This window comes from Bos mutus, chromosome 3 (assembly GCF_027580195.1).
Source record: "Bos mutus isolate GX-2022 chromosome 3, NWIPB_WYAK_1.1, whole genome shotgun sequence".
Classification (NCBI taxonomy): domain Eukaryota; kingdom Metazoa; phylum Chordata; class Mammalia; order Artiodactyla; family Bovidae; genus Bos; species Bos mutus.
In genome coordinates this window covers 48286406-48308278 of record NC_091619.1, presented here as the reverse complement: position 1 = coordinate 48308278, position 21873 = coordinate 48286406, and the positions used below count along the sequence as shown (strand labels likewise).

Here is a 21873-nt window from a genome sequence, read left to right as displayed (position 1 = left end):
AGAGTGGAGCTTTCTCTGCTTTGTTCCCCTTGGTGTCCCCTGGGCTCTGCACATAGCAGTTGCCCAGAAACCACTTGCTGAATTAAGGAGTAAAAGAACTCCTAAGGAAAGCAGGGGGTTGGGGGAGGTAATAGGTCTGGTGAGGGGTTGGGAGATCAGGATGAAGAGGAGGCAGAGCCAGACTATCAGGGGCTTGGATGCCAAGTAAACACATTTACACTTTATCTTGAAAGCAGTGGGATTTGTTGAAGGCTCTCATGCTGGAGAATAACCAGAGATTTGTGTTTTAGAAAAATCTCCATGCAGCAGTATGGAAAACAGATTAGTCGGGTCCAAATGGAGCCAGGAAGACTAAAGGGAGGATACTATGGGGTCTGGGTAAGAGATGAGTAGGCCTGGGTCAGAGTGACAGTGTGAGGGAGACTTTTAGAAGGCGGAATAGATAGACCTTGGTAAATGGCAGGATGTAGCGGGTGAAAGGAAAGACAGAGGTAAGGATACTCACTGAACTCTTTCTAAGGGAACCAGGCAGATGGTGCCTAGCACTTGGTAGGGACTCAATACATTTGCTAAGAATGAATTAGCAAACACCGTGCAGGTGGCGCAGTGGTAAAGATTCTGCCTGCCAATGCGGGAGACGAAAAAGACGTGGGTTCTACGCTTGGGTCAGGAAGATCCCCTGGAGGAGGAAAAGGCAACCCACACCAGTATTCTTGGCATGCACAGAGGTGACTGGGGGGCTACAGTCCATGGGGCTGCAAAGAGTCAGACATGACTGAGCACACACGTATGCCTGCCTCAAGCACTATACCGTGCTGACTACCAGGATCTGAATTAGTAACCCTTTATCCCTTCACCACCCATTTTCCATGGTTAGTAGTGCACACATGACTGCTGCCATTTAGCTACTGAATATCCCAAATAAGCTCTTCTTCCTTCTCAACAGATACTTATTTTCTGGGGTCTTTCACATCCTTCAAACTATGAACACAGAAATCCTTCTCTTAGAGTATAATAAAATATAATATTTAAGTAATCCCTTCGTACCAGCAAAAGTAGTTAACTCATGAAAACCAAGGAACAATAAAACAAAGGAGCTGTGCAGAAGCTAGATAAGAGAGCCCAATTTTACATAACGCTTTGGTCTCCTCCATCACCCCGCCTCAGCTGCCACTGCTCGTTTATGTCTTTTCTGCAGGACTGTAAGCTCTGTCAAGTCAGAGGCTACTTCTGTCTTGCTCAGTAATGTATACTAATCACGTACCAAAGTATTTGTCACATAGTAACCAATTAATAAATAAACAAGGGCAAGGACAAGTGAACATATAATGCACAATTAACCACCATATATACAAATAAAGACTCAGAAAAATAGAAAGTTCCACCCTGGGACCTTCATTTGCTTAACCTGGCAGACCAGGTAGTCTCAAATCTAAATGATAATCAAATTACAAATGTATTTTCAAATATATTGTTGAAGTCACAAGAAAGGGAAAGTCTCAGGAAACACAGACATATATATAAAACAGACACAAAAAGAGAACAAATTAAGAACACAAAATGTGAACAACAACAAAAAGATAAGGAGGGAAGCAGGGAGGCTAAGCCCCGGGTCCGCAAGACTGAGCAACTCACTCTGAAGTTAGTTCTCTGCATAATACTAGAACAGTCAGACCAGGACTACACCGCCCACCACAGAAGAAATGTGCTAAATACAAGACAAAAACATGCTCTAGCAAAGGAAACCCAGGAGACCTGCTATCTCCACCACAGATTCTGATGGAAAAAATAGCAGTAGTAATAGTCTCCCCTAAGAATGTGTAAAGCACAAGTCATCCTTTGGGATGCAAATTTATATGACCTGCTTTGATAGAGAATCCAAAACTGAGCAAAATATTAAAGTGTCTGGGTTAGTGTCAGGGAACAACGTAGAAGTGCTTTCTGGAGGAAAACTTCATCAACAGAAGCTACACAGGATATCCACAAGTTTGGTTAAATATAAACTCCCTTTTAGAAATAATTACATACACCAGAAAATAAGCCCCAATGACAATCTCCAAAATGAGCAGAAATGACAACCGATTGAGATCCCTAAAGAATTCAGATATTAGAATTTCAGAGGTAAGCTATAAAATAATGATGCATGATAATTTTTTTTAAAAGATGGAATAAAAAATGTGACTTAAGAATAAACAAGCAGATACAAAAATAATCTAACATCTAGAAATTTTAAAAAGTTGATCACAACATCTAGATATAAATATAAAAATAATCTTATAAATAAGCCAGACATTACTAGAGAAAATATTTATGAATTAAAATAAATAAATAAATTATACAAAACACAGCAGAGAAAGAGTCAGGGAAAATATAAAAGAGATGCAGAAGGTAGAATGAAAAGGTTTACTTATATTTAACCAGAACTCTAGAAAGAGAGAATAGAAAAAGGCAAAAAGCAACAGTCAAATAATGATGGGAAATCGTCAAAGTTAATGAAAAATACTAATTATCAGATTCAGGCATCCCATGAGTCCTAAGCAGTATAAAACAAAAATAAACACATTTTAAGGAAGTTACAGACTACCAAAAACAAAGAGAAGATCTTAAAAGCAACAGAAGAGCAAAGAAAGGTTGCCTTGACAGCAATGACAATTAGACTGACAGGAGATTTTCAGCAGCCAAAAGGGAAAGTGAGGAGCACAAAATTTCTTGCCCAGAAAACTACTGAGAACAAGGGTGAATAAAGACAATCAGAGACAAATAAAAGTAGAGAATACCCTTCAGGAAGCAGGAAAAGTACGCCAGAAGGAAAACTTAGGGTCTAAGACTGAACGATGCACAGAGAAACTGGTAAATAGACAGGCAACTCTAAAACGGCACTGATGGTGAAAACAAGACAATGTCCAATCCGTGGAGTTAAAAAACAGACAATCAAGCGTTGGTAAGAATGTGGAGAAACGAATCCTGTGCACTGTTGGTGGGAATGTAAAATGGTACAGCTGCCGTGGAAAACAGTATGTTGGCTCTTCAAAAAGTAAAAGTAGAATTCCCATACAATCCAGCAATTTATGTTCTGAATATATACCCCCAAAATTGAAAGCAAGGATTTTGAAGAGATATTTGTGCACATTTATAGCAGTATTACTCACAGATGAATGGATAAACAAAATGTGCTATATACACAACGTGATCTATACCATGGAATATCATCTGGCCTCAAAAAGGAAGAAAATTCTGACATATGCTAGCATACAGAAGAACCTTAAGGACAATATGGTAGGTGAAATAAGCCAGTCACAAAAGACAAATACCCATGAGGATGTCACTTATATGAGGTACTCAGAGTAGTCAAAATTATAGAGTCAGAAAGTAGAATTGTGGTGGCCAGGGGCAGGGGAGGGTGTGCGGTGGGCAGGGAACGGGGAGTTGTTGTTTAATGTGTGCAGATTTTCCGCTTTGCAAGCTGAAGAGAGTTCTGGAGACTGGTTGTACAACAATGTGAATGTACTTACCGTTACTGAACCATGCACTTAAAAATGGTTAAGAAGGTAAATTTTATGGTATGTGTGCTGCTGCTGCTGCTAAGTCGCTTCAGTCGTATCCGACTCTGTGAGACCCCATAGACGGCAGCCCACCAGGCTCCCCCGTCCCTGGGATTCTCCAGGCAAGAACACTGGAGTGGGTTGCCATTTCCTTCTCCAATGTGTGAAAGTGAAAAGTGAAAGTGAAGTCGATCAGTCATGTCTGACTCTTAGCGACCCCATGGACTGCAGCCCACCAGGCTCCTCCGTCCATGGGGTTTTCCAGGCAAGAGTACTGGAGTGGGGAGCCATCGCTTTCTCCGATGGTATGTGTAACTAACTACAATTTTAAAAGACAAACTAAAACACAGGGCAACACTGACATAGGAGCCAAGTGGAAGGTGCCCGAAGCGCATGTTCTAAATCCTGCATTGCTTGAGAAGAAGGAAAGGTATTGTTTTACTCTATTATGTTGTATAAAGTCATTGAAAGGTATTTTTAAACTAACCATTAAATGAATAGGAATAGAGGGTTTTTTTTTTTTAAAGACAATTCAAAATAAGGCAGTTAAAAAAATGACCATAGTTTAGAAAAATGTATGAACAGTACAGACACGAAGAATAAGAGGTAGCTATAAACTCAAATGTATCACCAAACATGGCAACTGTTAACCAGATTAAACTCAAGACAGATTTGCACAATATAGGATATAGCACATGTAGGATACAATCAAAGTGGTTATTTGGAGGAGTCTAGGAGACTAGAGCCTTAAATGCTTACTTTTAGAGAAGACTGAAATTAACTGTTTCTAGCTTAAGAGAACAGAACAAATATTTAAAAAATAGACTAAAGATTTTTAAAATGCAGAAATTAAAAAAAAATGATACAGTAAGGCAGCAACAGATGAAGCCTGGTTCTTCAGGAGTCTAATAAAATAAACCTCTGACAGACATAATCTAGGGGGGGAGAATGAGAGAAGGCACGAAACAGTAGAGAAATAAAGTGGGGGTATAATCAGAGATCCCGGGTCAGGAAGATCCCCTGGAGGAAGAAATGGCAACTCACTCCAGTATTCTTACGGGAAAAATCAGAGGAGGAACCTGGGGGGCTACAGGCCTTGGGGTCACAAAGAGCCACGTGGACATGACTGAGCAACTGAGCACACGCAGCACATAATCACAGATACAAGAGAGCACAGTAAGAGAACACTATGAACATCTTTATACCAATAAATTTGAAAGCTTAGGAAAAAAACAAATTCCTGGAAAAATAATACTAAAATAGACTCAAACAGAAAACCTGAAGAGTCCTATCTATAACAATTAAAAAATTGAGTCAGTTGTTCAACAGCTACAGATCTAGATGGTTTTTCTAACCAGGAAGTTCTGCCAAACTTTGGAATTTATTACTATGAAAATTATATAAACTCAAGAAATTTGAAAAAGAGGATATTATAATTTTGATACTAAAGGACACCAGGTTAATAAAAGAAAGAAAAAGTATAGGTTAATCTTACACATGAAGAGATACAAAAAAAATCCTAAAATATTGACAAACCTAATTTAAGAATCCAAGAATGTATAAAAATATAATCAAACTGGGTTGACTCCTGGAATACAGAGTCCGTTTAACTTGAGAAAATCTATTCACCACATTAACAGATTAAAAGAAAAATCATTTGGGGCTTCTAATTAATGGGAAGAGGAAGAGGATTTAAACAAATACCACCAATTTTTCATGATCTCAGTGAGGAAAAAGCTAACTCATCACAAACTAGAAATAAAAAAGAACAAATATATCTGGTAAAAACCTCATTCTTAATGGTGAAGTATTACAATCATTACTAAAACCAATCAATCAATCAGAAACAAGATAAGGATGCCCCCTATTACTGTTTCAATGCACTGTCCTGGAGGTCCTAGTCAGTGCATTAAATAAGCAAAAGAAATAAAAAGTATAAGAAGTGGAAAAGGAAGAAGAAAACTGTCATGATTCACAAATGATGACTGTAGAACACACAAAGAATCTATACAAAGCTGCCAAGTACAGTGCGGTTCTCAGATATGAAGGCACTGCAAAAATCATCAACTCAAAACTTACTGAGGTGAGGGACTAGGAGGTTTATACGTCTGAATGGAGTTCTAGCTTGCAAGTATCCATTTACCACAAATGACCTCATTCCTAGAACATTTAACTGAAATGCAATACAGAGACTTAAGGCAAGTGTGACCAATGGGCCTCTTCACACGTAGCAGTGGTGCCAAAGAAGACGAACACTGCAGCCTGGGGGACTCTACTGGTGTACCGTCCTTAACCAACCCATGTGCAAGGGCACATCGACAAGCAGGAAAGGTGAACCCAATAATTGGGAGGAAGTTTGCCCTTTGTTGGCAACCTCAGCCTACGTGCATGTGGACATGGCCTTGGAACTTAGAGCCCTCAGTCACTCTGTCCGCCAGCATGCAGTTTTATCAACATCTCAACACCTTGGGGAGCTGTGGCGGGGTAGGAAGGGATAGCAAGAGGCTTTGAATCTATTAAGATTTTGCTTCCATTGGCCAATATTTCTGACTAAACCCATGTTCTTTCAGGTAAGATTAACATGTGTGAGAGTACAGCATTCTCATCTTATATTTTATTAGACGTTATCCACGATTCGAAGGCCTTGTCCATCTCACCAGCTTCATCTCCTCACCATGCTCCTTACGCTCCAACAAATCCAAACTATTTGGAATTCCCTGAACCAAGAAGTCTACAGAGTCCCCATCGTCTTTCTATTCATTTCCATCTTCTCTGACCACTCTTTCCCCTTCCTCCCTCCCCACCACCAACTCACAGAATTAATAACATCTCATTGGCACTTATTTTCTATGCATTATAAAACATATAAAGGAGTACATGCATTATATTGAATTATAATTATTTGTTATAATATAAAACTTTACTATAACAAATAATAATTCAATACAATATGTATATGCCTGTTTATTTCCCTTACTGGACTATGATCTCACTAAGAATAGGGACCATATTTTATTTTATTCACCTCTGTAGCCCCAGAGTACAGCTGCTCAATCCATGCTGGTTTGAATGAATGAGTATGAGTGTGTGTGTGTGTGTGTGTTCTCTGCACTATGCAGCAGATCTAGACTCTAACCCTTCCCACCACACTCCATGGGTTCATCAAGGGAAGAATAACATTGGAGAGAGAGAGGGAACATGAGAGAAATGTTGTTCTTGGACTGAAGGGCCGCCTCATGAAGGAGATAATATAGCCACAGGCCTGTGACCGAGCGGTGATGGCCGAAGACAGAACTCCCTTAGCAGTGGAAGGTCACTGCTGTCGGGCCAGCGCCTAGCTCCCCAGCCCCTCTGAGACTAGGTATTTTCAAAGTGGTCTTGAGAAGCTGGCTGCTTCAGCTGCAAATGAATCCCTCTGGACACGTTTGAAATGCCAGAGAGGAGGTTAACCAGGGAGATAACCAAGAGGACTGAGTGGACCACAAGGTCATTTCCAACTGTTTATGGGAAAGTGAAGAACTAGATGCTTAAAACAGGACTGGCCTGGTGAGTGGAGAAATGACATCACTTGGAAAAACATGAGCTAGTGTGTAGTTAGATGGACAGTTTCTCCACTGATACTGGGAATCACATTAAAGTTGCAATAACGAGTTACTTTATCCTAATTAAATTTAAAAGCACAGCAAAGGAAACTATACACCAGATGAAAAAAAGCGACCCTTGGAATGGGAGAAAATAATTACAAATGAAGCAACAGACAAATGATTAATCTCCAAAATATACAAGCAGCCCATGCAGCTCAATATCAGAAAAACAAACAACCCAATCAAAAAATGGGCAGAAGGCCTAAGTAGACATTTCTCCAAAGAAGACATACAGACGGCCAATAAACACAGGAATATATGATCAACATCGCTCATTATTAGGGAAATGTAAGGCAAAACTACAATGAAGTACCATCTCACACTGGTCAGAATGGCCATCAGCAAAAACCCTGCAAACAATAAATGCTAGACAGGATGTGGAGAAAAGGAACCTTATTGCACGGTTGTGGGAATGTTAACTGATACAGTCACTATGGAGAACAGTCAATGGCACCCCACTCCAGTACTCTTGCTTGGAAAATCCCATGGACGGAGGAGCCTGTTAGGCTGCAATCCATGGGGTCGCTAAGACTCGGATATGACTGAGCGACTTCACTTTCACTTTTCACTTTCACACATTGGAGAAGGAAATGGCAACCCACTCCAGTGTTCTTGCCTGGAGAATCCCAGGGACGGGGGAGCCTGGTGGGCTGCCGTCTATGGGGTCACACAGAGTCGGGCATGACTGAAGTGACTTAGCATAGAATAGCATGGAGATTTCTTAAAAAACTAGGAATGAAACTACCATTAGTACATACTCAGCCGTGTCCAACTCTTTGTGACTCCATGGACTGTAGCCCACCAAGGCTCCTCTATCCATGGGATTTCCCAGGCAAGAATACTGGAGTGGGTTGCCATTCCCTTGTCCAGGGGATTTTCCCAACGCAGGGATCGAACCCTCATCTCCTGTATTAGCAGGCAGATTCTTTACCACTGAGCCACCTGGGAAGCCCCATGTAAAACAGATAGCTAGTGGAAATTTGCTGTATGACATAGGGAGGTCAAACTGGTGCCCTGTGACAACCTAGAGGGGTAGGAGGGAGGTTCAAGAGGGAGGGGACATATGTATACTTATGGCTGATTCATGTTGTTGTATGGCAGAAACCAACACAACATTGTAAAGCAATTATCTTCCAATTAAAAATAAAAAATTAAAAAAAATTTTTTAAGTTACTTTCTCATGCCACACAGGGGCATAGTATATGCACTGTCTTTGCTAATTAAAAGAAGGATGTAATCTGTTAACATTGTAAGTCAATTCTACTTTAATCTTTAAAAAAAAGAAGAAGCCAAAAAGAAAAGAAAAAGAAAAATCACCCATAAAAGCTAATTATGAAATTAATTATAAAATATGCATACGATTGTGCTTTAAAACAGGATGTAGCTTTAAAAACAGAGAACTATAACAGTCCTAGATGTGCATTTCAGACAGTACATTTTGTTTCATCCCTTTGCAAAATAAATATGAGATTTACTCTCCCACATCTCAAGACATACTTCTTGATTTCATTTGTTAAAGCTGGCTCACTAGTAGTTGACAGGATTAAGGCTGGTGCTTATTTTATATTCTCCTCCCAGGGTTAACCCATGACATGAGGAGTTCCTTTTCACTAATACAAAGAACCTTAGGGGTATGCCTTGATGATTAAACGTCTCTGCTTTAAAGTAGAAGAGTGATCTAGACAGAAGCTAACTGCTCTGTAGTGGAGGAATTCATCTTCTATTTCTGTTGTTTAGAGATAACAATTCACCAGATGGGAGCTGGGCAGCCAAGTGTAACCACTTCCCTTGGTCCAATTATTAAACTTCAATTAATGCTCCTAAAATCACATTAGCTTCTTTGACAACCCTAGAATACTGCTGACTCATTCTAGGGTTGCACTTACCTAAATCCTGGAATACTTTTTCACATGTGGCTATTAAGCCAAACGCTATACATTTATTTTGTGTTTTGGACTTAGTCCAAGTCTCTGTCCCTCCTGAGTCCTTCCAGTTGGGCTTCCCCGATGGCTCACCAGGCAAAGAATTTGCCTGCAATGCGGGAGACGTGGGAAACTCGGGTTTGATCCCTGAGTTGAGAAGATCTCCTGGTGAAGAGAATGGCCACCCACTTCAGTATTCTTGCCTGGAGAATCCCATGGACTGAGGAGCCTGGCGGGCTAGAGTCTAAAGGGTCGCAAAGAGTTGGACACGACTGAGTGACTCTGTGTGTGTGCATGTGCACACACACACACACACACACAGAGTCCTTCTAGTTAGGTTTGGTCTGTTGTTTCAAAATGCCAAGATCTTTTTTGGATCTTACTTCTATCTCTGACATATTAGTTATTCCCCCAATATTCATAACATCCACCAACATGATGTTTATGTCAGCATCATTGTCTAAAAGATATTTTAAAGTTGGCTAGAAACGGGCTACAGACACAGCCTAGAGTGTGTTTCCTGTACCATCATCTGGCTTGCAATCACTTTCATCCTAAGGATATCACTGATGACTGACATCTGAATATACACCTTCTCAACGGTCCTCTAATCTACCAACAAAGTAACCCCAGGAAGGAAAGTGAAACTAGTCCGACCTGCTTTTTGGCAAAGCCCTGCTAATTACTACTGGTTGTTGCTTCCTTCCCCAAGTATTCAAAAATCATTGTTCTAATAATCCTTTTTAGAATATTTCCTGAGATGGATGTCAATCTTACCATTTTGTAGATTAATTGTATCTCCCTAGTTCCGTTTTGAAAACTAAAATCCTTATCTATCTTCATCTCTCCTGTCACTCTTGGTGATGCCAGCATTTCTCCAATGCTTCCAATGCTGTGCACTGGTCTGGTGGTCTCAGCCTTTCTTCTGGAACCTTGGGGCTTCAGCTTATTTGATGGCATTAGAGCCTCTTGTCACGGCCTCATCTACTATCCTCCTTCACCTCTATCCTACCCTTTCCAATCAGAGAAGTCATTTCCTCGACCAAAAAAAAAGGAAAAAATGCAAGCTGAACAGAAGCTCAGCAGTTTGGTTTCTCTCACATCCCCCTCTCTTTGGTTTTATTATTCCAAACATAATTTCTGAAAGCCCTTTTTGTTACCCATAGCATTCCTTACAATCCTCTGTTCACTCTGCACTCGAGTTCTTTTCACAGCCCAGAGCCACCCTCTGATACGGGCCTCGGTTGCATGGCCCGACCTTTCCTAAGTCTGGGTCCAAGGACAGAACAGCCCAGAGCAAGTGGTGGCACAGTGAAGGCAGGCTCTGAGGGAAGGTTACCTAGAAAGCACAACCTGCAATCATCTGGTCAAGGAGAAAAAGTAACATGATACCTGGAAAGATGTTAGTCAGAGGTCAAGAAAAGTAGAATTGTTTACTGAGCTAGTGGAGTGACATGGAGGGCAAAAGTGTGGATGGGAAGGCAGGTCAGCAGCAAAGAGAGAACAGGTGCAGGTGAGCTCAGATGGTTCAAAACATGCATCCCCTGCTCCCAGGGCCACGAGCTCCTCAACTGGACAAAAGCCCTGGCCTGTCTTTGAGTCTCCAGCACACAAATACTCAGGGTCCTAGTGAATGAATTTATCAGATCAGCCCTGGCTCATCATGCTACAGTCTGGGGGATCCTGTACACGGGTCAGTCCAGGCTGGAGACAGTCCTTCCTACACATCCTTAAACACGAGCGCTCCCTGGATGGTCACAACATACCTGTTCCTCCTCCAAACTCTGGTCAGCATGTTGCTGTCAGTTGTCCTGAATTGCATTTCCCTTTCAGAGCCTCAGACGGTGAGACTTTCTTTGTCATTTCCCTCAACTTGGGGAATCTTTCTTCCTACAGCCCAGGGTAGACTGTACATGAAGACACAATTCCCGTCCTGGTGACCAGAGATCCTAAGGCCCAGCTGCTTCTCAAACTCCTGCTTCTTTCACTTCAGCAGCCAATTCCTGCTCCTATGAGTCAGTTTCCATCTCATCTGAAAATACAGCCATGCCTGATGAATGTGTTCATGACATACACTGAAAGAATGGCAATTAAACCGCCTCCTCAGGCAGATTCTCTAATCATGTTAAAACAGCACCATTTAAATATCCTACATATCACACTATGGTGAATCTCTACAGGAATCCAAGGTTAATACCAAGTGGTCCTGGTTGACAAAGACCTGATGTGCTCATGGGTTAACTTGTGTTCAGCAGAATTCCAGGACAGCATTAAGTTAAAAGCCACTGTTGAAATCTTAACTTGGCAGCAGTCAGTCAAACTGAATAGAGTAACAACGAGAAAAACCGTATCAAGGCCAGTATGTCTCTTGGCAGGCAGAGAGGTTCTGGCATCAGTGAATCATCAGGCTTCAGGCTGGCTAAGCCCAAACACAGCACTTTTGATAAAAGCAGATGCTTTGTTTGGCTGGTGTCTATCTGCCCTTCCTCCACTCCTACTGGCCCCATCCACCCTGCCCCCAACCATTCCCCTGCTGCTGCTGCTGCTGCTGCTGCTAAGTCGCTTCAGTCTTGTCCGACTCTGTGCCACCCCATTGACAGCAGCCCACTAGGCTCCACAGTCCCTGGGATTCTCCAGGCAAGAACACTGGAGTGGGTTGCCATTTCCTTCTCCAGTGCATGAAAGTGAAAAGTGAAAGGGAAGTCTCTGAGTTGTGTCCGACTCTTCGCAACCCCATGGAATGCAGCCCCCCAGGCTTCTCCGTCCATGGGACTTTCCAGGCAAGTGTACCAGAGTGGGGTGCCATTGCCTTCTCCACTCACTGCTAAAGGAGTGTGTTTGTAAAGGTTTCTTCTCAACTAACTCAGAGACAGAATAAAAGTACCACTTTTATTCTGTCCGACTCCTTGTGACCCCATGGACTCTACAGTCCATGGAATTCTCTAGGCCAGAATACTGGAGTGGGTAGCCTTTCCCTTCTCCGGGGGATCTTCCTAATCCAGGGATCGAACCCAGGTCTCCCGCATTGCAAGTGGATTCTTTACCATTTGAGCCCTAAGGGAAGCCCAAGAATACTGGAGTGGGTAGTCTATCCCTTCTCCAGTGGATCTTCCCAACCCAGGAATTGAACCAGGGTCTCCTGCATTGCAGACAGATTCTTTACCAACTGAGCTGTCAGGGAAGCCCCAAAGTGCTACAGTTTTGAGAAAATAAAAGGAAAGACTTCACTCAGCCAAACATATATAGGAACATGCACCCCAGGCCCCTTTTGGAAAAGGGCAGGCATCTTAGAAAAACAGCCCTCACCCCTCAGGCAAAAATCTGAACACCAACCACTGTGGTCTATGTAACCTCTGTCCACGGAGCTGTTGAGGGATGCACAGAACCGCCAGGGAAGGAACCAACCGCAGGCATAATCACCACACTGCTGACACAGGCCCACAGGGAGGGTGGCCCCGGGGGCACGTCTGGTTTAATCAAATCAAAAACGTTTTATAAAAAGAATCAAGTAATGAAAAAATGTGCTTTGTTTTACTACATACTTAAAAGATTAGATCTTTTCCTGTTGAATTTTGTCTCTCATCCCCACCTTCCTTTGAACACCAACCATGTGTGGTTCCTGCCTCATTTCTCTGCTCCCCACTGAACACTCAGCCTCCTATGCTGACTCCCCAGAATGGTCTGTGCTCGGGTTCCTCCTGGCTGGGCTCTAGGGGGCCTTCTCTTTATGCTCTATACAGCTCTCTCCCTGGCCAATGGCATCCATTTCTGGCTTTAACATCATTTGTATGCAGTCTCCTAACTTTATAACTTTTAGCCCAGACCTCGCTCTATAGCTCCAGGCTCACAACACCAACTGGTTGGTTAACACCTCCAGTAGACACGCAAACATCTCAGACTCAGCACACGTAAAACAGAAGTCTCGATTCTTTGCAATCGAACCATCCATCACCTCCTCCTCCCAGGAAAAAGCAGCCTGATCACCAAATAAAGCCCTGTTCCTCTCCACTCTTCCCTGTCTCCGTAAATGGCCCGCTCCCCCACCCAGCTCCCTGAGCCATGCTTGACTGCCCCACTGCCTCATCCCTCTCTATCGAACCCTCAGTAATTCTGGTAGATTCTACTTACAAAATAGATCTTGAATCCTCCCATTTTCATCTCCCCTACTACCCTCCCAGAACAGATCCCCTCTGCCTTCTGAACTTCTGCAACCGCCTCCTGCCCTCCCTCCAATTCCTATTCCGCCTTCAATCACTTCTCCACTGAGTCTTCTATTAACAGAGCCAGATCATGCTATTCCCTTGCTTAAAACCCTTTAGAGGCTTCCCTTTGACCTGCAGAGAAACTCTAAACTCCTTAGTGAGGTCTAGACTGGAACTAACAGAAATGCAATGTGAAAAACATGTAATGTAAACTTTCTTAGTAGTCCATTGAAAAGAAAGAGGTGAACTCAATTTTAATAATGTTTTAAGTTTATATTTCAAAAATATTATCTTAATACATCATAATATAAAATATTAATGAAGAAGTTTACATTGTTTTTTTATATTCAATCTTCAAATGTTCCCTCCTGCAGAGAACCCTTCTCTCCCCCCAATTCAAGGAACTCAGGGCTCTCTGATATGACCTTCCTTGTACCTCCTCATTCAGTTTAGTGCCCTAAACTGGGCACTCCCCAAGGACAAGGTCCACATCTATACTTCATGCTCCACTGGGACCTGGTACCCAGCACAACGTGCGTGCTCAGTTACTCAGTCGTGTCCAACTCTCTGCGGCCCCATGGACAGAGAAGCCTGGCAGGCTTCAGTCCATGGGATTCTCCAGGCAAGAATACTGGAGTGGGTTGCTGTTTCCTGCTCCAGGGGATCTTCTTGACCCAGGGATCAAACCCACGTCTCCTTCATTGGCAGTCGGATCCTTCATCACTGAGCCACCTGTGAAGAACCCAGCACAATACCTGACACTAAATAAACTCAATAAATACTCAAAGAAACAGTGAAGACACAGACATTGAGTACAGGGACAAGCAGGCAAGGGCTTGGGCCAGTTCACTAAGGACAGACTCTATGTCTCAGTACCATGGTGTGCTGATTTTCCATGTGCCATGGGGTTGTCAGACCTGTAAGCTTGAGTGGTGGCCAAGATGCCCTGCTGCAGGGCCGCTTAGAGCAGACCCACATAGAGGGATTCTGGCCAGACTGTCAACACATGGGAAACCTTCTCCCACGGAAACCCACAGGCATTGAACGTGATCTCAGGTTACATACGAGGATTAGTAGCCTCCAAGTTCTGGCCTTTGGGCTTCCAGGAGGAAGGAAGGGCGGAAACCAACATCTAAGCCCCTGCTCCATGCCAGGTCCTGAGCTAGGTGCCTTCACGTGGGGTTGTATTTGACCCCCAAGCCACCCTTTGAGGATGTGGAGGTCAGAAAGATGAAGTAACTTACACAAGGTCACAAAGCCACCCAGTCTGTTTGCTGGAATCAACCCCAAGGTCACTAGCTGCTTTCTTTGATATCCACGGCTACATCAACATCCCAGCAAAATGACCAGTGGCCTTCAGGTCAGGCGTCACCCAGCAGAGTTGGCAGGAGAAGAATAAGCTGCTATGATCAGGTGGAAGTGAGAGCAAGGACATGACCTGTTCTACCCAGACTCCCAGAAGGCAGAACCAGGCTTAAGAGTGAAAGTCAGAGCCATGCCATTCAGTGGAACTTGCAGGTTGAGTGACCAGTGAATCTTCACAGCACCCCTCGGAAGCATTATGCTCACCCTCAGTTTATAGTTTAGAACCTGTCCTAGTTCACACACCTAATAGTGGATAGACTGAGACCTTCTGGATTACATGACTCGCGTTCTCTCTGTCCACCCCTGACTACTTTTGCAAGTGATTCTGGAACCACAGACATAAAGGCTGGGTCAACACGGAAGGTTTCTCAGACTTCTGTAATTTGTAAATAACAGCACAATCCAAAAACAGGAACACCCTCAGTGTTGGGGCCTTGGAGGAAACAAAGCTTGAAATTCTGCAGGCGATCCTGCAGCTAGCCTCTTAGAGACAGACTGGGTGGTGACAGCATAACAAAGCTGTGAACAGCAGGGTGGCTGTGGCCGGAGGTGGCCGGAGGGCTTATCACTCCTGTGGCTCCAGTCCAGTCCCCACGAAGGGATCTCCTAAACAACAAAAGCAACTTCTCCAGCTCCCACCTCCGGGCCTGGCTGGGATGGCTCCCCAATCCACACGTGATACGAACACAGGTCATCTGTAACTGCAGAGCATCTTCTGTCTACAGTGTGCTTCAACCTATCCTGAGGGGTGTGAAAAACTCAGAGTTTCTGACTCACAGAAGACAGACAAACCTGACTTTTGCTCAAATAACGTGCAGGAGGCCTGAATAAACAGGAATTTAAAGCAGATTTGTTGGGGAGACTTGGGGAGGAAAGAAGATGTTGAACAGCTCTACTTAACAAGGACGGTTTTGTGTAAGTCTGATCATTTTCTTGGTTGTGGTTTGCAATCAGTTAAAAAAAAAAAGTACTTCAGTTTTCCCCCAGAACAGCTGAGAATGCACAGATCCCAGCCTTTAGGTTGAAACCATCCCTGTGGGTAGAAGATTTAGGACACTGTCAGGCAGCTGGTGGGCCTGCAGGCATTCCCCATTCTCTGGGCTCCCCCAACCCTGGGTTGGTACCAGATGCCCAGCAGGGGCTGAGCTCACCTCTGACCCAGCTGCTCCTGGCCTCAGCACACCAGGGGCCACCAGGGCCTGGACGTGCACCATGGCTTGGAATTCACTAACCCATCCGCAACAGCTGCACGTAAACACCAAGGGGCATTTTAAACTGTTCATAAAACTTAACTTCAAAATTTAAAAATAAAAATTCAATGCATGGGTTATTACTTTCTGGAGACATTCTTGGCTGTTACGCCATTGCCACTCTGCTAACTCAATAAATGTACCTTCTACTAAAAAGAATTTATTCATATTAAATAGCCTTTTTTCAAATCTAAACCCAACTTTTTCTCTGTGCCCAAAGAGCTTCCAATCGGTAGACAGCAGACATGCCCATGTATAAATTGTGCAGATGCTTGCGTGTGGACCTTCACATAGTAGATCCTTCTGATTAACGTTGTGCTAAAGACTACTTTATTTGCATGTCTGGGGGAGCATAAATCAATAGTTCTAGAACTTGGTGGCTGTGGAAACAATTTTTCAGGTGACAGTACCGACACAGCCTAGAATCAGTGTTTGGAGTAGGGTCTTCTGCACAGAGCCTGTGTCTTAACACTTCAGCTTCAAATTTGAAGAGCTGACACTATGACACAGAAGGTTACTTAACTGCCTGGGAAAGGATACGGGATTTTAACTTGGAATCATTCTGCAGACTTTCTGGCCCCCATTAGTTAAAACACTTGTGACTAGTCAGTCAGCTCCACTCATGCAGATTAATGAAACACCACATTGTCCAGCCACATGCTCCCACAGCACAGGGGGTAGAAGGAATTACGTTCTCAGCAGCTGTTCCCAGGAATGTGCGCCTCCACGTACCCATGGGCAGGGAGAGGACCGACAGTGGACTCCAAGTGCTGACCGTTCACCTATCCCGGCAATGCAGACCTCTCATATCAGGAACGGGTCTCCTCTCAGTCCAAGGAAGGTCCCAAATTGAAATAAAAATTCATCCTTGAAGATGGATGAACCCAAGGGACACCAGACAAACAATGCTAATGTCAAGAGGAAATCCCATCTGCAGACTTCTCAGAGAAGCCTTGCTCAGCCTGCAGAACAAAGGCTCCTTCTGTGACATCAAGCAGCAGGTTTAAGAGCATTGGGCTCCTCACTTTGGCTCCTTTTCAAACCACAAGTATATCCAAGGGCAGCCAAGACAAAAACAGAGCCAAGAGATACGGGTCTCGGAACGAGGAGACCAGTTCCCCTTCCAGGCCTGCCTTCTGCCTGCTCTTGGCAGCCAAGGCTCTAGCCTCCTCAAGGCGGGTGTCTGAGACGCTGCAGTCAGACCCTGGGGACTGAAGCGTTCACGCAAGAAGATAACTCAGAGATGCCCACAGCAGAGCCAGCCTTCTTGCAAGGCTACAGAGCACAGTGTCTGGGGAAGGCCCTATGATAGTTTTTGAGTCCTAATCCTAGCTCAGTCACACATGAGGGTCTAATCTTAGGTGCTTCAACCATTCAATCTCTGAACCATTTACTCAGCTGTATTGATGACAACCTAATGCTGCTGCTAACGATGAAATCTACTGTCACATAGGGTTATGATGTTCAAACAAGATAACTTATGAACAGGAAGATATTTTATAACTATAAAATGTAAGGGAATAATAATCCATGTGAATATGACACATGTTTATATGACTGCTTACTAATGTAAATTGTTAGGTCAAAAGGAAGACTTCCTCTGCTTTGCCTAGGGCCTTCCACAGGGTTGATATTTACTTAATATTCAACCATACAGGTGACTTTTTAGTGATTAATAAAGTAAACAAATTTGTTGGAAAAACAGCAAACTTGCAACTTAGAATATTTCACAGGACAAGGAGGTGCTATCTGGAGCGCTTCCCTCTGAGTATAGGTGGGCCCACATCAGGAGTTGCGGGGGAGGGGGGGGGCACTCCCCAAGATAGCCCCACCATCATCATGCCAACCCCAAGTGTGATAGAATGGAAGGCTTGCAGGCTTGACATCTGGGAGAGTTGAACTTCAGCTACTCTTGGCTGAAGTTAACCCCTGATTCACTCTGAAAAGAAATAAGGCCAAAAGAGTTTATCTGAAACAAGGCAAAAAAAAAAAAAAAAACCAATAATCCTGCTAAAGGTAGACCTAACTAGTCTTAGGTCCCTAGAGTCAGGGATTCAAAACTCTAAAACACACACGGCTCCCAGCTTCCAGTGGTGAGTGAACCAGGGTGGTGGGTCTCACAGCTCTGCCGGGCTGTCAGAGCTGAGTTAGGAACAGAAACGCTGTTTCTCTCTCGAGGTAATTCTGTCCAGCACCTTGGTCACACTTCCCACTCTAGAGGCTCAGGTTCTCATTCAAACAGCCTGTCCCCAGCTTTTCACTTTCACAAAATGTTACACTTGTTGACACTCTGACTTGTTCCAAAAAGTAACTGAGGCAGCTCATAATCTTATTAGGAATACTTAAAAGGATTTAGGGAGGGAAGAAAAAAAGAATATAAGGTGCTTTGAAGTCCTCAAAACTGAGAACAACTCAGGATATTTTTAAGACATGTCAGGTAAACAAAATACATTAACAATAAGGGTGCGGAGTCGGGGAAGAGGACTTTAGATCCTTCGACACTCAGCATAATTTTGAAGGATGTGCATTTACTTCCTGTGCTGACCTTTAACAATAAGGTATTTTAAGTTAAGGGAAAAAAACATGAATTTGGATGAACGTAACTCTGAATCAGAAACAAACCTAAACCAACAGCACTTGTTAAGTCTTCCACAGCCTGGACTTTAAACTCATGACTTGAGTCCACCTCCGATAAGATCTAAGATCTGATCTATGTCCAAGTTAGTTTTCCAGTTAAAAAGGTTTGAACTGCTGGCAGGTTGACAGCCTGGGCCTCAGGAGTTTATTGAGAACTTCCTCAAGCTACAAAGGGTGACTCCATTACTACCCCCGGCCCCTGGGAGATCCCCCTGGTAAGAGTAGACACCTAGCCTGGACTTTGTGAACCATCTCCATGTGGTAGCCCATGGATATCTAGCTCAATATAGAGTTTAACTAACTAAATAAAAAGTAGCCACAGGAAGCCAGGTAATAAGTGGGTTCTGACTCCATGAGTGCAGCCTGGGCTTAATTCTGGCTAGCTGGAAGTTATTTTCCTTCACTGCCTCATAGCCTCCCTAAGACAGGGCAGTGATGGCTCTGCTTCTGCATGGCGGTGCATCAGGTGCCCATGATGAGATATCAACATTACTGTGTGCATGTGTGCACTTCCACATACACCTGTCATCAGCAGGCCACCCACCTGGACTCCGAAGAGCAGAACCACCTGATGCCCAGAACACCCTGGGAAACTGTGTGATCTGACGTCAGAAACCCTGCAGACTCTCCAGTGCTTTCTCCAGAGACTATCTGGGCTTCCACTCATCTTCTCCTGTAATATTGCAATTATACAATTCTTGCCTGCCTAGGCCTTTCCCAACATGTGTACTATTTGCCTCGCAACATGCCACACTCCAGCCACAGGTCACCCTAGCTTGTTTTGGGTTTTTCAAACATGTTCCCACCCCTGGTTCCTTGCACTTGTTCTTCCTATGCCAGGACAGCCTTCCACTGAACTCTCCTCCTCAGAGACCGTCCACCCTATAAAAAAATATAACCCCAATAAATCTCCAGCATATTACTATTTCCTCTATATCACTGACTATAACCTGCCATTGTCTTGTTTATTTACTTGTATTTATTATCTGGATCCTTCACTACAGTGTTTGCTCTGGGAGGACACCATTTCTCATGTTCCACTGCTATCCTGTCAGGGCACATGTCTCCCCACCCTGTAAAAGGGCAATGATTTGATAGCTAAAATGTCGTCTATGTCAGACCAGCCCTTTAGTTAAGATACTTAGAGGATACGGGCAGAATTTTCCTGGTGAAGCAATAGTGCTTACAAAATCAGCATATTCTAACTAACACAGGTGTTCAATATACAGGTATTGAACAAATAAATGAGCTAGGACCAAAGCGGCCTTCCATACTACAGGGCTGCACATAGAGAGAGATGTAAGGAGACACAGCGGAAGAAACCATCCCCCTGCTTACCCAACAGCATCACAGGCTGCTGGCCTTGCTCAACAGAAAAAGGGGTGCAGCGGTTCTAAACCAGCTCCACAAGCAGGGTCACAACTAGGCCCATTTCAGACCCAGAGAAAAAGCCTTTATGACCATGAGTCTTATTTACCCAGGTCCCTGGTGGACAGAAGAAGAAAGCAATTCCTGTTCTAAAGTATTCTGAAGCTGACTTGATGATGGATCCAAAACCAAACAAGATTTTATTTCAGCTTGTTGACAGCTAAACACAGGTATCCCCGCTTTTTGGAAGTGTGCTTGACACTACTTTGCTTTTACAAAATGACCTACATTGGGACTTGATTTCACTAACAGAAGTCTGAACAGGAATTTTGCTTTTGTGGAAAAAGGTGAAATGCTAAAATAGCGTTGAGTGTCTGTTTTCTGGAAGCTGCTGCACAGGCGGTGCACACGCAGAGCAGAGAGTGGCAGCACCAAGTTCCCTCCAGAACTACATGCAGCCTCTCAGCATTAAGTCGCCCTGGCCCTGAGATGTGCGTGAGCATCTGTGCTTTATCTCCATTTATGTTATGCATCCATTTATAGTATGATGTGTCCTAGGGGAACTACTACTTCACACCATCTCAGCTTATGGAAGGTTTCATAGGCATGCTCTGGATAATGGGGACACCTATACAATTATAGACATCCTAATTATAGAAATCCTGACATCTCTATAGAAATGGATGGATGCAGTTCATAATCTGAGGCAAAAAAAAAAAAAAAAAAATACCATGGTTCCCTCTGAAGGACTTAATGATACAGAAAGCTGACCTTAAAATACACTTAATATCACCCAAATTGGATGATATTAAGAAATGGTTCTTTTTTTAGATGTTACAGTTTTTTATGCTGTAGCTATATGTTTTTTAAAATAAGAGCCCTTATCTTTCAAAGACATATACCAAAATATTCACAGATAAAACGAAGTCTGAAATTTGCTTCAAAATAATAACAGAGCACAATAAAGCTTTGCCTGAAAATAATAAAAATACCAGAGGCAGGAAAGTGAATGGGGTACAGCCAACCACAAGTTGATAACTGTTGAAGCTGGGTGATGGGTCCATGGGAGTTAATTAAACTATCTGTTCTACTTTGTGCATGTTTGATATTTTTCCTAAAAACACTTTTTTTTAAAAAAGTCCTTTAAAACAAATCATTTTCATTTGTGAAATTAAAGAAGCTACCTGAAGGTGAAGGCTTCACCTTTCCAGTCTTGCAGGGGCTGCTCCTGGATGACATCCTGGATCAGAGGTGAGTGGTGCCGTGGGGATCTGGAATGGGGGAGGGTCCCCACATGACTGAAGTTATCACAGGACCTGATGGGAGGAGGGCCTTTCTTCTTCCGGGGAAGGGTGCCATGTATAGACACGTCTTGATAGGCATCTGCACGACGCTCAACGAGAGGGGACTTGCTGCTCAGAAGGTCCATGGACGAGGCGAGGGGGAACTGGTGATTCACTGGCATGTTTCTGGGAAGACTTGCAAACTTTCCCGCAGCCATGATCCTCAAGTCTAAGGGGAAAAGAAGAGAGTGAAGCCATAAATCTAAGAAAACCATGAGAACTGACTTCCTCCTTACAAAAGGAAATGGAAATAGATCATGTAACAAAAGAAAATGCTCACGAAATGTTAAAGGATAAACATCACTTGTGAAATTTACTATGATGGGAAGTTTATTTATCCCCTTCTTCATCCTATAGAAGAATGCTCCTGGTTTGGCAGCAGGTCCACCAATGTGTGTGTGTGTTAGTCTCTCAGTCGTGTCCAGCTCTTTGCGATCCAGTGGACTGTAGCCCACCAGGCTCCTCTGTCCATGGAATTCTCCAGGCAAGAATACTGAAGTGGGTTGCCATTCCCTTCTCCAGAGGATCTTCCTGATCCAGGAACCGAACCTGGGAGTCTCCTACATTGCAGGCCAATTCTTTACTGACTGAGCCAAATGG

The 21873-nt window shown here is 43.5% G+C and overlaps 1 protein-coding gene across 6 annotated transcripts in view; it reads right to left on the bottom strand.

Annotated features, from left to right (window-relative positions):
* Nucleotides 1-21873, bottom strand: part of BCAR3 (BCAR3 adaptor protein, NSP family member) — a 221552-nt gene that overhangs the window by 98819 nt on the left and 100860 nt on the right. For all 6 annotated transcript variants that reach the window (XM_070367657.1, XM_070367658.1, XM_070367659.1 and 3 more), the window contains one exon: nt 21115-21442. In XM_070367657.1, coding sequence (XP_070223758.1) covers nt 21115-21431 — 317 coding nt within the window. In that variant the 5' untranslated portion in view covers nt 21432-21442. The remainder of the gene's footprint in view (nt 1-21114; nt 21443-21873) is intronic.